We start from the raw sequence: 17,344 nt of genomic DNA, 5'->3' as shown, positions 1-17,344 counted from the left end.
TAGATAGCTAGTGGGAAGCAGCTGCATAGCACACGGAGATCAGGTCGGTGCTTTGTGACCACCTAGAGGGATGGGATAGGGAGCGTGGGAGGGAGGGAGACGCAAAAGGGAAGAGAAATGGGAACATATGTATATGTATAACTGATTTACTTTGTTATAAAGCAGAAACTAACACATCATGGTAAAGCAATTATACTCCAATAAAGATGTTAAAAAAATAGTAACAGTTATTCGAATTCTTGCTAAATGGTATGAGACTTCATATGCCATGCTTTGACTACACTACCAGAACCCAAATCCTCAGAATTACCCCAGAACATCAGGCAGCTGCTGTGGGAACCACCTGAAAGGGAATGTTGAACCATACCACCATTGCAGCTCTGAGGGACACATGCAACCCATGACTCTACTCATCCGAACAGTTGACACCATGGTATTGTTGAGTTCACTGCTCACAGAGGCTGAAGTCAGTTGGATGTTCTTATCTACAGTGGGAACTCTTCCACCAACAATTGCATCGGTGTTCCTCTTTGGCCTCAGCAAAATAATGAAGCACTTGGCAGCAAATATACAACCCAATAAACCATAACTGGATGCCAAGATTGCAAATATTTCCACGGCCACTTTAAACTTGCCTTTGGTGCTCAAGTAAGCAGGGATAAAAGAGATGCAGACAATAAAAAAGACCAGCATCCCAAAGGTGATGCATTTTCCTTCATAGTAATTATCCAGCAACTGGCAAGCCACAAGGTTGTAAGAAAGCAAGGCCAAGAAGACATCCATCCCAAATATAGAGCACAAAATTTCTCTAGAACCTTCATAACATTCCAGAATAATCTTTATATTTTGAGATTCTATGTTCTTGTACACCCTTGGGGGTTCTAATACTAAGTAGGCTGTACATACGCCAATTTCGACTAGAACAGAGATTAGCACAATGATTTCCCAATAAAGAGGGTGGATGGATATAAGTCGGGTTTTGGATTTGGAAATTCTGTAGGCTAAAAACAGCGAAATAGTCTTTCCAAGAATACAAGACAGGCAAAGTGAAAAGACCAGTGCCAGAGTGACCTGACGGGCCATGCAGGACCAGTTGTATGGCTTGCCAATGAAGAACATGGAAGACAGCAACGTGATGACAAGAGAAACCTGAATGAGAGAGCTCAGCTCCCGGTCATTGGCAGTCATAAGCGGAGTGTGTCTGTATATCACATACACAACTGTGACTGCCAAAACCACAAGCGCCCCAAAGATGGAGAGAATGACAAGCGTGAATCCCAGGACCTCATCATAAGCAAGGAATTCCACCTCTTTCAGCACACACTCACTCTTTTGTGCATTTGGACCAATAGTCTTCACCACATTGTTCACACTCCCTTTGACCTAATGAACAAAGAACAGAGGACTGACTGCAAAGAAATCCACTTGTCCCCTTCAGCTGCGAATAGCCCAGAGGAGCCAAAGGCCTAATGCAAGACTCACTGAAATTTTCTACAGAGAATATATAATATCTCAAAAAAAAAAGCAGTGATAAAATGGTCTTAGAGTGTGCAGCTAACATTACAGATTGAGAATTGATTTCAATTTTGGAAATTCAGTCTCCTGTCTTGGTTTCAGCTCTTCCTGCATGGGCCTTTTTCAGTAAGATGCCTCTTTCTTTTTCTTCCAATTACCTAATTGAGAAGGGAGGTCTGTACCCTCATAAGCTCAAGAACAATCCACAAATATATGAGAACATTAAAGCTACTAAGGTGAAACAATTAAGAGTACTGTGACAGTGATAAGGTTCATTAAAATACGAGACTTTTCAATCTTGCATTCAGCTTCTCCTCCACCTACTGAAGAGAATTTTGTCTTTGCCCACTCAGCTTTCCTTTCCTCACCCTCCAGATGCAGATTTGAGAGAAGAGGTAAAGAAAGGTTGAGAATTAGAAGAAAGGAAACAAAAACAACAACCACATTGACTAAGGTTGAAAAAACTTTTGGGACATTTAGCTGGGCAGAGGCTCTAAAGGAGAATATTGCAACATAAGAAAAAATCTGAGATGAATTTGTGGTAGATTATGAAATGGATCTCTTCACTGTTCTATAAGAGATGCAGGTAAAGACTGGAATTCCCTTTCAATCACTTCCGACTGCTGGATTGGACTTCTCTTGTTGTTTCTGTGCAGAGACTGGGTCACATGGGGTCCAAGGAGTTATTCAGATTACCTTGTGCTTGTTTTCCATTTGTGGAAAATTTTACATTTTTAAAATCCTCTTTTAACTAAATTGCTATAGAGGGCCTTTTGGCAAGAGACATACAATTTGTTATCTTGAACAGAAGGTAGAGATAAAAATAAACCTGCTGCAACATGCTCCATAGGGCTAAGCATACCAAGCCCAACTAAAATTCTGGTCAAGAACAGCAATTCAACAGGTTGTAGTGAAAAATTCATAGAGCAGTAGATATAGAATTCACTTGTCCTACAGACTTTGAGTAATTATGGTCTTTGCCTTTAGGGATGTACTTCTAAATCTTATATTTCTAAATTAGAGATAATTCTGTAAAACATAGAACTGTAATTCACTTATTTACTACTCATTCACATTTTTCCATAACTAATATTTAATCTATTTCAGAAATTGAAATAATTTTAAATACTTTTTTTTTGCGAACCCATGTATTCATTTTTCACATTTCATTAAAAAAATTTTTCCCCCTCTTAAATTCACGGATGTTGGTCTTTTTCCCAAATGTAGCAGCTTTGGAACTAAAACTGCCCTGGTCCAGGAAGATCCCACATGCCGCAGAGCAACTAAGCTTGTGCGCCACAACTGCTGAGCCTGCGCTCTAGAGCCTGCAAGGCACAACTACTGAGCCCACGTGCCACACCTACTGAAGACCGCACACCTAGAGCCCATGCTCCGCAACAAGAGAAGCCACCACAATGAGAAGCCTGTGCACCACAATGAAGAGTAGCCCCCGCTCGCTGCAACTAGAGAAAGACCACGCATAACAACGAAGACCCAAAAATAAATAAATAAAACAAATAAATTTATATTAAAAAAACGCAATGTTATAATTTTTTGCACTGCACAGAACATCCAATAGTTTGATGGATTATAATTTTTGTCATAAGTTGTTCACATCTATTTATAAAGAAGGCTCCCAAGGCCCTCTTTGCCCAAACATGTTTAATCTCCTTCCATTTTAATATCAGTGAAAAAAATGACCATCTCTACCTGGTTCCTGTGACACATGCCCATCAGCACACAGGATGCAGTCAAAGCAACATATTGGTTCCCCATGACGAATTCCCTTCTGGGTCCCAGGCTGACACAGGTCAGTACACACTGATTGGGGAAGCTAGCAAAGACAAATACAATGCATGTAACAAAGCCCTTTGCCAGGCTAAGAAAGTTTCCACCTGGATTTCTGTGGAAGTTTTGTAATATCTTGGGAAACCCAGGATAGCTGGGCAAGAATAACAGACAAAGAGAATAATAAAATGGAAAGCCTAGAGGAATTTTGCTAAAAGTCCTATAGTTGATTCTAGAAATGGGATTCTAGAAAAGTCCTGTGGTTGATTCTAGAAAATATCAAAGCTAATCCCAAACCTAACTCTTTCTAACCTTGAAGACTCAGACCAGGCTCCATGTCCATGGGGCTCTGAGGAGAGGATAATTTGTCAAGTCTGTTTCTGCTTGAGGGGGGACCCCAAGAATCATCTTGAGTGCCTGAGAAAGACTTCTCAGCAAGGTCATCCCAACACAGTCTGAAGATGTGTCATACAGAATCAGTACAAAATAACAATGAAAGGTCTATTCCATGTGGAAAATTGTATGGCAAAAAGGAAAAGTGGACAAGGCACAGCACTGGAATATTTTCTCACAAAAAGAGCTTAGAAAACTCAGTGGTAAACATAGGTTTCCCTTTACATTCTACATGGTTGTGCACATTGAAACCCACTATAAATGCAATGTTTGTAAATCGGTTTATATCTAAATGTAAATGAGGAGCTTCCTACTTAAAAAGGAGAGAAGCTGTATTTCCCCATTAAGCAAAGATTCATTTTGGAAAGTGAAAAGATTCATTTTGGAAATCAGAATTTTCCTATGTTGAGTTTCCCAAGATAATCTGAATTAGATAACAATGGAAAATATCAGAAATCTATGAGCTCAGTTATGGTATGTAAGATTACTTAAGTATGTATTGCTAAACACAATAGATAGGCTTCTTAAAAGGGTTGTGTGCGTGCACATGCGCATGTGTGTGTGTGTGTGTGTGTGTGTGTGTGTGTGTGTATCACCACAGAATGACTATATTTCCTCTCTCCTGACCCAGTGTTCTGAAAAGGGCTCTCCATATACCTTTCTTTGAAAATCATCACAGTAAGCTGATGTCTTTTTGTTCTGTTTCTCAGTATCCCTTCCCTTCTCAACCCTCATGATCTAGCTTCCAGCCCACTCACCTCACTAAAATGTTTCTTGCCATGTCTGACAGCTCTTCCTCTAGTACCGTTCTCCTTTCTCTTGGATATCTGGCACTCTTGATCAACTCCTCCTTGAGATGCAGGCTCCCTTGGCTTCCATTGGGTCCTTTTATTTCTTTTGTTGGTTCTACTTCTTCTACCTACCTCATCACTGTGGGTGTTTTTTGTTTGTTTGTTTGTTTGTTGTTTTTTCGGCTCTAGTCCTTGATCCTCTGCTTTTATCTCTCACTATAAAGCAGCTCATTCATTCTCTTGTCTTCAACCAGCACCTCTACCTAAGAACATCCAAAACTTGACTGTAGCACCAACTTTTCCCACCTGACCTTTAATTACATATCCTAAACTCCCAACATGTCCCTACTCTGAGATTCCACCATCACCTCAAATTCAACATGTCCAAAACTACCCCCATTTATGCTATTCCTCCTCCCGAATTCCCTATTTCTGTCACTGACACCACCAGTCTCACCCATCATCTCCAACCATATCTTCGATTACTTGCCTACACATACCTTCACTCAGGCCCATCTGCTTACCAACCTACAGATTCAGTTTATTATCATGAGTTAAATCATGCCTTATACCATCTACTAATTGTTGGTGCAGGATACTTCCAAGGCCAGTCCATCAGCAAATCCAGTGGATTTTACTCTTGTCCCCTTCAGTCTATTTGCAACATGGCAGATAGAATAATTCTGTAAACTCTAAGTTGGATCATGACTCTCCTCTGTCAACACTCTTCCATGGCTCCCCATTCCACTCAGAGTAAAAGCCAAAGTCCTTCAACAGCCCACAAGGCTCTATGTGATCTGACCCTCTCTCACCCCTCTTACCTCCTCTCCCACTACTCTCTCTCTCTCTCACTCTTTCCAGCCACACTGAACTCTTTCCTGTTCTTCTAAAATGCCAAAAATACCCCTACCTCAGGGTTTAAAAGTTGCTGTTTCCTCTGCTTGGAATGCTTTCCCCCTAGATAATGCATGGATTCACTGTCTTTTCAGTTTTCATTCAAATGTCACCCCAGTGAGGTCTTCCCTGACCACACTATGTGAGATTACAGCACTCTTGCCAGCACCCTCTATCTCAATCCCTACTATTTTTCTCTCCCTAACATTATCATCCATTAAAACACTATATCACTTATTTATTTATCTTGTATATTGCCTGTCTCTTCCCACTGAAATGTTAGTCCCGTTAGGCAGGGATTTGTTCTGTTTTGTACATTAACACATCCCCAGTTCCTAGAACAGTGTCTAGCACATATAATATTGTGTTCAATAAATATCTGTTCAATTAATTAATGATTAGACTTTAAGTGCTGCGAGGGCAGTGTTCTTTTTGCAGTGCTTAAGACAGAGGTAGACTCATAGTACTTGCTTAGTGAATTTGTAATGAATTACATTTGAACCAATTTCACTATACAAATATAACCTTGGGAATGCCCTGGCGGTCCAGTGGTTAGGACTCCAAACGTTCACTGAAGATGGCACGGGTTCAATCCCTGGTCAGGGAACTAAAAATCCCAGCATGGCTGGGGGGAAGAAATAAAATAAAATTTATTTAAAAAAACAAAATAACCCTAATTTTAATAAATTTTAATAAAAATGAGAAAAATAAAATTACTATGCTCTAATGAAACATTATTAAAATAGAAATCTACTAGTACATTTTACTACTTTTCTATCAGTTTTTAGTAGAATGAGCATTCTATGAACTTTGCTTATACAAGCAATAGCATCTTCTCTTGTTTCATGCAAAACATTATACTGAGCACCTGCTCTATGGCTAGCACCAGGAATACAAAAGGGAAGAGTCTCAGGCCCCAGTCAGGGAGAGGGCTCTGGGCCACAGAAGGTGGTTTATATGCTAAGCCTAGGGCAGCTCTGTCTTTCTGTAATGATGGAAGTGTTATATATCTGTATTGTCCAATACGGTAGCCCCTAGCCACACGTGGCGGTTGAGTACTTGGAATGTAGCTAATATGACTAAGGAAACAAATTTTTAATTTTAGTTAATTTTAGTTAATTTTAATTTTAAAAACTACATGTGGTTAGGGACAACTGTATTGGACAGAGCAGCTCTAAGCCAAAGAAATAAAATGCAGAAGGACTATGGCCCCTACAGTGGCAAACACTAAGTTTTGATTTTTATCCTGCCAAAATGTATTCAAGAGCTGCTTAAGTTCGGGTTAAGAAAGGGAGGAACTAGCATGTATGCATGTATGTATGTGTGTATGTATCTGTGAGTATACATGAGTCTGTATATGTTTATTGATACCCATGGAAAACCAAGGACCAAAAAAAGAGATAAAAAGATCCCCTTGGTATCTGGCACAGCACAGGAGTTTGGAAATCTTAATTTTCTTGTATTCTTATGTCCTTTCCCAGTATGATTCAGAAGACTATTTGGGGATCTCAGATCCCAGGTCAAAAGGGCCACACAAGAAGAGGGAAGATACATGAATAACAAACAAGATGAAGAAAGACATCCTCCCCCCAAAAATGTCTTGCAGCAGCAAAGAAAAACTGCTGGCTGTCCTGACACCCACTTACAGCTCTCTCTCACTCCTGCTGCTTCCTCCAGAATATTCACATGGAAGATTAAATTGCCAATGCTCTTCCACCACCCTATCAGTTTACTGTAACACTACAGATAAACACTAAACTGGAATATCAAAAGCCCTACAGTTCTTCTCTCCTAGAACTAATATTTCATTAAGGGTAAAAAGTTCAGCGGTCTGGTAAGTGATGAGGTTTCCCAAGTGCTTCTCTAGGTGTTACCTTTACATTGTGTAAACAGGGCACCCTGTCTCTAGGTTCTTTTCTAAAATGTTCAGAGCTGCAGTTCTGCAGAGCAAAGCCCGCCTGTTGCTATAGGAAGTGGAGGAATTAAAATTGTAATAATAATGAATAATCATTCATTATTAATAAGTAAAAATTAATAACAATAATAATGAAAATAACAGCTTTTTATCTGGAGTAAGTACTTTACAACCAAATCTTCAAACCTCATATTCACTGCTTTCCAGAACGATTTTGAAAACAAATTTTTTAAAGAATTTTGAAATTTATGAAACTCACCCTTTTCTCCTATAATTTCTCAATAAAGGATTTTTTGAATGATATATTAAAGCTTATTGACATGTCTATGCACCCATGTGAGTGTATATATATCTACTATACTGGAAGCTAATGTTCCCTAGATCAAATTATATTATGAACTTGTAAATCCTACTTCACATTCCTTGACCCTGGGAATAAATAAGAAAAAAAAAAAAAGGAGGAAGAAATAAAGTTCCTCCAGAACTATGGTCAGAGAAGGAAGGGAAGGACTTCTGGGTTGTCCCAGGGTAATGGTAACTACTAAACTGTGAATCTCTCCACACAGTCTCTGAAAAACACCATACAGATTTAAAAGGGAAAAAGAGTAAATAAAACCACACATGACCCGCAACTTTAGCATCATAAAGAGCCTGAAAATATTATGAATTTCAAAGTAATTATAACTAGAGAAATAGCCATTAAATTCCAGCAAGGCCACCTCTAGACCTCCCTCCTCATCCCTAGGTGTATGGGAAATGATGGAACTCTGAGGAAACTGTGCAGAAAAGAGTAAGGGGGAGCAGACAAGCTAAGGTTATTGGAGAGTAGACAAAACATTCCTAGAAAGAAAATGTCAGGCTATAAAGCAAGGTCTTGAAGGTGGGACTCAAAGCAATGGTTTCATCCCTGCAGTGAGACCAGAAAGTATACAGAAGGGGAAGTGATAGAAAGGGTAAAAAGTAAGAAAGGAAAATTAAGAACTCCGTAGAAACAAGAGTGAACCATAAAATCAAAAGACAAGTCTTCCCTTTCCACACAAAAGTCATCTCTTAAATAAATTGCTCTGCACTCTACTAACAGAAGAAGGCAGTCTTGAAATACAGACTTGTGATTCACCCAAAACCCACATCCTTGTCCACAGAAACAACTAAAGATAGAATTGTGCCTCCATATAAGTTTACTATAGGAAGAAAACAAAAAATGAAAATCGAAACATTCCAGCAGAAGAGGATGTGGAGAAAAGGGAACCCTCCTACACTGTTGGTGGGAATGTAAATTGATACAGCCACGATGGAGAACAGTATGGAGGTTCCTTAAAAAACTAAAAATAGAACTACCATATGACCCAGCAATCCCACTCCTGGGCATATTCCCAGAGAAAACCATAATTCAGAAAGACACATGCACCCCAATGTTCATTGTAGCTCTATTTACAATAGCCAGGACATGGAAGCAACCTAAAAGTCCATTGACAGATGAATGGATAAAGAAGATGTGGTACATATATACAACGGAATACTACTCAGCCATAAAAAAAATAATAATCCATTTGCAGCAACATGGATGGACCTAGAGATTGTCATACTGAGCAAAGTAAGTCAAACAGAGAAAGGCAAATATCATATGATATCACTTATATGGGGAATCTAAAAAAAGGCTATAAATTAACTTATCTACAAAACAGAGATAGAGTTAAAGATGTAGAAAACAAACTTATGGTTACCAGGGGGTAATGGGGGGGAGGGCTAAATTGGGAGGTTGGGATTGACATATACATACTACTATATATAAAATAGATAACTAATAAGGACCTACTGTATAGCACAGGTAACTCTACTCAATACTCTGTAATGGCCTATATAGGAAAGGAATCTAAGAGAGTGGATATATGTATATGTATAACTGATTTACTCTGCTGTACACCTGAAACTAACACAACATTGTAAAGCAACTATACTCCAATAAAAATTTTTTTTAAAGCTTAAAATAGAGCTACCACATGATCCTGCAATCCCACTCCTGGGCATATATCCAGAGAAAACCGTAATTCAAAAAGATACATTCACCCCAATGTTCATTGCAGAAAGAGAAAGGCAAATACCATATGATATCACTTATATGTGGAATCTGAAATACAACACAAATGAACATATCTATGAAACAGAAACAGACTCACAGATACAGAGTACAGACTTGTGGTTGCCAAGAGGGAGGGAGGTGGGGGAGGGAAGGACTGGGAGTATGGGATTAGCAGATGCAAACTATTGTATATAGGATGGATAAACAACAAGGTCCTACTGTGTAGCACATGGAACTATATTCAATATCCTGTGATAAACCATAATGGAAAAGAAAAGTATATATATATATATATATATATGTATATATATATATATATATATATATATATATATATATATATATATATATATAACTGAATCACTTTGCTGTACAGCAGAAATTAACACAACATTGTAAATCAACAATACTTCAATAAAAATTAAAAAAAAATATTCCAGTAAGTTAAAATTCCCCTCTAAAATGTACACACACAACCATTAAGCAAAAGAATACTTTAAATAGATATCCTAGCACTTCAATTAAGTATTCTCAGAAAAGCACTTGTAGATGTCAAAAATATCTCGAACCAGATATTTTAAAATTTAAAACATCAATGGATATAAGACTGGAAGAAATGAAAAAAGTTCATATGTCTCAGGAAAGAAACTATTTCAGAAATTAAGATAAAAGTCACAAGGTGTTCAAAATATATATACTTCAGTGAAAAGTTAATAAGGGGCATTGAATAAAGGCAGGAAAACAATAAAGAGAATAAGGATGAAATAAAGAGTAAAGTGAAAATTATCAGAGAGAAGGTGAATAAAAGGAAGAGACAAAGGAAGTCAAACACTTTGGAGTACTTGAAGAAGGAAAACAAAATCATAGAACTAATATTTAAAGCTATAATCAAAAAAAGTTCCAAAAACAAAAGATCTGAACCTATATATAGAAAAGATATGTATTTTATTTGGGAAAATTAACTTGGAATAGCCAGCTCTAGGTTTCTGATATTCCATAGCACCTAAAAGAGTACAGAAATGCAATTGTCTCTATATATAAACAAAATAAGGTGTCAGAGTAACTAACCTCTGATGATTCGGTGTTCCAAAACATTGTCACATTCTTAATCATCACGAGTTCAAATTTAGAGTTTGTGAATATATATTCTCCAACCTTCACAAAGGCTATCTCTCCATTATCACCTAATTGCCAATTTAGAATATCATAGTATCCAGTCACATCTCCATTATCATCAATTTCTATTCTCATTCCATTATGGGTTGTAAACTTAAGTGTCTTCAAATAATACATTAACTAGAAAAAAAGGAGGAAAAACAACAGGGAAAAAAACAATTTTTAAAAATTTGATTGCCTAGAAAACAGGGTTTATAAAGAAAATAATCTCAAAATTCATATCTAATTCATGGGACTGAATTTTTTCCTATTCCTCTATACCTTTGCTGTCTAATACAACAGCTCCTAACCACATATGACAATTGAAATTTGAAAAGTGGCTGGCCAAATTGTGATGGGCTATAAGGGTAAAATACACACTGGGTTGCAAAAGTTAGTTCAAAAAATGTAAACTCTCTCCTTAATAATTTCATGTAATTATTTTTATATTAAGTTATCCTGATTATGACCAAATGTTAAAATATTATTTGGGGTTAAATAAAATATATTAAATTTAACTTCATGTGTTCCTTTTTATTTTTTAATTTGGTTACTATAAAAATTTTAATTACCTGTGTGGCTTTTAAATTTCTATTGGACAGTACTGATCTATACCAAGGTAAAGTGATGCCTAATATTTCCTAATACCTACAAACCTAGGGAAGAGAGGATATTCCCTCTTAGATTTCTTCACTAATAGGTACCAGGCTACCCTACTACCATCATTCCCTTCCCTGCATGTCAAGTGCTAAAGACGGGAAGAGCAAGACCCATTCCCCACCCTTGCAAAGCTCACAGTCCAGTAGAAGGGCTAGACAAATAAACAGGTACTAATAGTAAATTCAATGTACTCTGTGTTGCTGATATGGAAAGAGTGTTGAGAGGGCGTAGATGAGGGAGTGGCTAACTAATTGCCTTAGGAAAACTGAAGGTTTCCCCAGGAAGTAGCCATCTGAGCTGGGTTTTAAAAAAATTAGGCCTTCCCGCTCCCTAATCCTGACGCCAGAGCGGCGCCGGCCTCAGAGGCTGAGGAGAGGGGGAGGAGGTCGCGGCGGCTGTAAGATGCTGCACTTTGGCGTAAATTGCAATCGATTAAGGATCGTTTCTCAGACTCAAGTCAGAAGGGCATTGCTGCTTTGAACACCTCAGAAGGGGAGAATGGATTTATCAGGAGTGATAAAGAAGAGCTTGCTAGGAGTCAAAGAAAATAATACAAAAGTCCAGCACTGGGGCTCCTTCTCCTACCAAACGCAAAGACCGCTCTGAGGAGAAGTCCAAGGATCGCTCTAAAGATAAGGGGGCCGCCAAGGAGTCCAGCGAGAAGGATCGTGGCAGGGATGAAACTCGAAAGAGGCGCAGCGCCTCCAGTGGTAGCAGCAGCACCAGGTCTCGGTCCAGCTCGAGCCCGGGCTCGAGCACCAGCACGGGCTCTAGCAGCGGCTCCAGCTCATCTTCAGCATCGAGCCGCTCAGGAAGTTCCAGCACATCCCGCAGCTCCAGCTCCGGCAGCTCCCCTGGCTCTCCGAGTCCTTGTCGGCGCAGGCAGGACAACAGGCGGCGTTCCCGCTCCAAATCCAAACCACCCAAAAGAGATGAAAAGGAAAGGAAAAGGCGGAGCCCTTCGCCTAAACCCACCACAGTGCACATTGGAAGGCTCACCAGGAATGTGACCAAGGATCATATCATGGAGATATTCTCCACCTATGGGAAAATTAAAATGATTGACGTGCCTGTAGAAAGGATGCACCCGCATCTGTCTAAAGGCTACGCATATGTGGAGTTTGAGAATCCAGATGAGGCCGAGAAGGCGCTGAAGCACATGGACAGAGGACACACCGATGGCCAGGAGATCACTACCACCGCTGTGCTGGCCCCCTGGCCTCAGCCACACACCCCCGCCCCCGGCGATTCAGCCCTCCCAGGAGAATGCTGCCACCGCCTCCCATGTGGCGCAGGTCACCCCCACGGATGAGGAGAAGGTCACATTCCCCTTGGCGTGGTCCCCCGGCCGCCGCAACCACAGGAGCCGCTCCAGCTTCAACTCCTCCCTATACGCAGGGCCACCGAAGCTCTGCCCTGTGACTTGGACTCCCATCCAACTCACTTTTGTCACTTTTCTAGCCGAAGGAGGATCGGTAAGAAAGAAATCCCTCACTCAGAGGCAGGCTTCGAAGGTGAAGGCAGTAACTGCTACATTTCCCCTGGCGGCAGAGTTCCAGCTGCAGGGCTGTTGTTGGTTTGGGGTCGTGTTTATAAAGATGCCCTCCAGTTTTCTGGCTAGAAAGCTTCCACATTTCTAGTTCCTGAGAGTCAGTTTAGTGGCAAAGCCAGCAGGGATGAGCAGGGGGCTCCAGGAGGTGGTACAGCCCCAGCCTGGGAGCATGCTTTCCCGTTCCACAGGTGACCTGGGGCAGATCTGGTGGCCTGCTCGTGCCCTAACCTGTTGGCCTGCAGGGTCCCACAGGAAAGGGTGTGATTTTACGCAGCTGCCATTCCAGTTAGCCTGGCCCTGCTCCTCTGCTTGAGTCCTCTTCTGACCTCTAGGGCCTAATACCCAAAATGGTTCTTTTCACGTGTACTCATGTGTGTACACACGCACATCCACCTTTCTCTCTGGAACTCGTTAGTTGAGACCCAGCTCTGTCGGGTCATCACAGAAGCTCCCCCCACCCCCCACCGTTGTGTTGGTATTCATGGTGGTCCTGCAGGTTACCTTGGCAACGTGTACATTGCTTTTTTGGCTTTTATTGTACAGTCAGTACTATACATTTTCTGTTTTGAGTTTTGTAACTTTGTGGCATTTTAGATAATATTGTGTTTGTACTTTGTTGTGTAGAGAAAAGAATTGTGTTGGATAAACCTAGGATTAGAGTACAGCTCAGAAAAAGAAAAAACATAGTAGCAAGTTGCCTGACAAATACTGGAATCAAAGAGATTCTAAGCCAAGGGAATAATATGTGAGACAAGGGTGTGCCAAAGAGGCCATTGCTAAGAGTACAAAAGTGGATGGAGCTGATTGTACACCTGCAGAATAACTTCATAGACATCAATAGGAACCCCCTAACAAAATAATACCTCTAGTACTCTTGCTTTACCCAGTCAACCTTAGCTGGGGTAAGAGCATATGTTCTTTAGTATGAAGGTAACCAGTCTGCACTGAGATATATCCTGTGCCCTTGGTCTTTGTCAGCACCACATGCTAGACTTATGTCTCCCAACCAGAGGGCCCAGTCCAATCCCTAACCCTCTACAAACCAGAGAAACAACATAGCAGAAAGAGCCTGAATTATGGTGTATGATGATTTGGAGTCATATTTTGGCTCTGTCAAATGACATAACCTTAGGCAAGTCATATATCCTAACTAAGCATTAGTTTCCCAGTCTGTAAAAGAAGGGAAATCATCCCTGCCCTACCTCTGTTGTAGAGATTAAGGTAATATAGCTAGAAGCTTTTAGTAACTCAGTATACAAAGGTAAGTATTATAATAATCACCATCTACCAGTAGGGCTACTCCAGGTCACTTGCCCTTTTATCTCTCCCTCTTTTACTGTATGCTATTCTTAGTCAACATGAAATCTACATCAGAGTTCACAACAGGGTGACTTTTACTGCCAAGTCCACTGGGGAGAGGCACATTTTTCTTTCTCAGTCTTTAGAAGACTCAAGCAAGGAAATTTTCAAAGGCTGCAACCTTACAGCTTTTCCATAATTCCATCTGTTTATCATCATTGGATGGTAGGACACAGTTTCCTATCACGAGGCATGAAAAATAATTTAGAAATGTCCAAATAAACCACAAGAGTAAAATGGTTTTACATATATATATATATATATGTGTGTGTGTGTGTGTGTGTGTGTGTGTATATATATATATATACACACACACACACACACACATATATATATATATGTTCTGACCAAGTCTGCTAATGAGATAAGCTGAGAAAAATGATTATGGAGTGCATTATCATTCTGGTTTTAAATAAATCATAATTTTTTACTTTTTGATGCATTTATGAAGCATCCTTAAATGTGCCTATTGACTCTCTCTACCGTGAGGTCTTACTTTTCAGTTTTTACTTACATCATTCCGGGAGTGTGTCAAGGAGCATGAATTCTCGCTTGGACTACACCACCACCATTCACCCTGACACTATGTGGTCCCTTGACCCTCCCTAAAAACTCTTTTCTCTGCAATCCTAACACATATTTGTTGCTTTTTGAGCAAATTAAATTGTAATATTGAAATCTTCAAATAATAAATTAGAGCATTGTTGTTTACCATATAAAAAGATCCTTTTTGTTAAAAAAGAAGTACTCAGAGGATTTCTTTTAAAATGAAAGAACTCACCTATAGCATAACTTAATTTCTCATTTTGAATTTACCACAATTTCCCTAGTACCGATGAACAACTTAGTACTCAGATCTTGCTTTCTAAATTCCATTCTCCAGTAAATGGAAATAGGACTCTGGAGAAATGGCTACTTCAAGACTGGGGCAGAGAAATACAAGACAAGCCTGGAACATCTTAGCGTTCCAGAAAGTAAATTAATCAGAAATTACAGTGACATGTCAAAATGAAATAGGAGCCTACTCATAGTGGCTCCCAATTTTCCAACCTGGAGAATTTTGAGCAACAAAATGTGTAATGATAGTTATGAATTATTATACTCATAGAACAGTATATCCATGAGTCCATGGATATAAATAAATTAGTGAGGGAAAAGTATAATTCCATTTAATAAATGTAGAAGGAATGAGGGAAATAAAAAAAAATTACCATTTAAAAAATAACACAATAATAGTTGTTTCAGGCAATAATCATCATCAAAGGATGTTAAACTTTGTGGATCAAAGCATTACGTAAAACAGAATATTTTCAGAGCTTCAAAATATGGCCTCACAATATAATTATTAATTAAAAAGGGAAACATAGTAACTTTATAATGGAAAAACATGGTGACATCACTGTCACTAAGTAATCAAAGTTAATGTCACCATTAATGAGACATAGTGACATCATGTACTTCCTGATATGAGACATAGAAAAGGATACATATCACCTTTACAGTATTATTGCCAGAAATGCATAACCTAAATGTAATCATGAAGAAAAAAATTAGACAAACATAAATTGAAAAACGTGTTATAAATAGCTGACCAGCACTTATGAAAAGTATCATGTTCATTAAAAAAAAGGAAACGCGAAAGATTTATACAATCTGAAGATAAACCAGAGTATATACATACACACAGACACACACATGCATATATGTATCACATCACATCTTCTTTAGCTGTTCATCTGTTGATGGACACTTAGGTTGTTTCCATATTTTGGCTGTCATAAATAATGCTGCCACGAACATTCAGCTGCATGTATCTTTTCAAAGTAGTGTTTTAGTTTTCTTTGGATGTATACCCAGGAGTGGAATTGCTGTATCATACGGTAATTCTATTTAGTTTTTTGAGGAACCTCCACACTGTTTTCCACAGTGGCTGCACCAATTCACATTCCCACCAACAGTGTACGGGGGTCCCCTTTATTTCACAACCTAGCCAACATTTGTTATTTGTGGTCGTTTTGATGTTAGGTGTTCTTACAGGTGTGAGGTGGTATCTCATGGTGGTTTGATTTGTATTTCTCTGACGGTTAGTGATGTTGAGCATCTTTTCATGTGCCTGTTGCCCGACTGTTATGTCTTCTTTGGAAAAATGTCTGTTCACCTCTTCTGCCCATTTTTGTTAATTGATTTTTATTGGAGTGTAGTTGATTTACAATGTTGTGTTAGTTTCCGGTGTACAGCAAAGTGAATCAGTTATACATATATCCACTGTTTTTTAGATTCTGTTCCCATATACGTTATTACAGAGTATTGAGGAGAGTTGTATAAACTTTTTTTTCTACATCTTTATTGGAGTATAATCGCTTTACAACGGTGTGTTAGTTTCTGCCTTATAACACAGTGAGTCAGTTATACATATACATATGTTCCCATATCTCTTCCCTCTTGCGTCTCCCTCCCTCCCACCCTCCCTATCCCACCCTTCTAGGTGGTCACAAAGCACTGAGCTGATCTCCCTGTGCTATGCGGCTGCTTCCCAGTAGCTATCTGTTTTACATTTGGTAGTGTATATATGACCATGCCTCTCTCTCACTTTATCAGAGCTTACCCTTGCCCCTCTCCATATCCTCAAGTCCGTTCTCTAGTAGGTCTGTGTCTTTATTCCTGTCTTACCCCTAGGTTCTTCATGACATTTTTTTCCCTTAAATTCCATATCTATGTGTTAGCATACGGTATTTGTCTTTCTCTTTCTGACTGACTTCACTCTGTATGACAGACTCTAGGTCCATCCACCTCATTACAAATAGCTCAATTTCGTTTCTTTTTATGGCTGAGTAATATTCCATTGTATATATGTGCCACATCTTCTTTATCCATTCATCCAATGGTGGACACATAGGTTGTTTCCAGCTCCAGGCTATTGTGAATAGAGCTGCAATGAACATTTTGGTACATGACTCTTTTTGAATTATGGTTTTCTCAGGGTATATGCCCAGTAGTGGGATTGCTGGGTCATATGGTAGTTCTATTTGTAGTTTTTTAAGGAACCTCCATACTGTTCCCCATAGTGGCTGTACCAATTCACATTCCCACCAGCAGTGCAAGAGTGTTCCCTTTTCTCCACACCCTCTCCAGCATTTATTGTTTCTAGACTTTTAGATGATGGCCATTCTGACTGGTGTGAGATGATATCTCATTGTAGTTTTGACTTGCATTTCTCTAATGATTAATGATGTTGAGCATTC

General features: G+C 39.3%; 1 protein-coding gene and 1 pseudogene across 1 annotated transcript in view; one reads left to right on the top strand and one right to left on the bottom strand.

The window, feature by feature from the left end:
• Positions 1-306: 306 nt before the first annotated feature.
• Positions 307-17,344, bottom strand: part of LOC132490477 (vomeronasal type-2 receptor 1-like) — a 409,356-nt gene continuing 392,318 nt past the window's right edge. Inside the window, 4 exon segments of the mRNA XM_060098825.1 lie at positions 307-1,341; positions 1,343-1,383; positions 3,226-3,349; positions 10,445-10,672. Coding sequence (XP_059954808.1) covers positions 307-1,341; positions 1,343-1,383; positions 3,226-3,349; positions 10,445-10,672 — 1,428 coding nt within the window.
• Positions 11,690-12,831, top strand: LOC132491030 (RNA-binding protein with serine-rich domain 1-like; annotated as a pseudogene).

Source organism: Mesoplodon densirostris, chromosome 5 (genome assembly GCF_025265405.1).
Source record: "Mesoplodon densirostris isolate mMesDen1 chromosome 5, mMesDen1 primary haplotype, whole genome shotgun sequence".
In the NCBI taxonomy this organism is placed as follows: Eukaryota; Metazoa; Chordata; class Mammalia; order Artiodactyla; family Ziphiidae; genus Mesoplodon; species Mesoplodon densirostris.
This window is presented reverse-complemented; position numbering and strand designations above follow the sequence as displayed.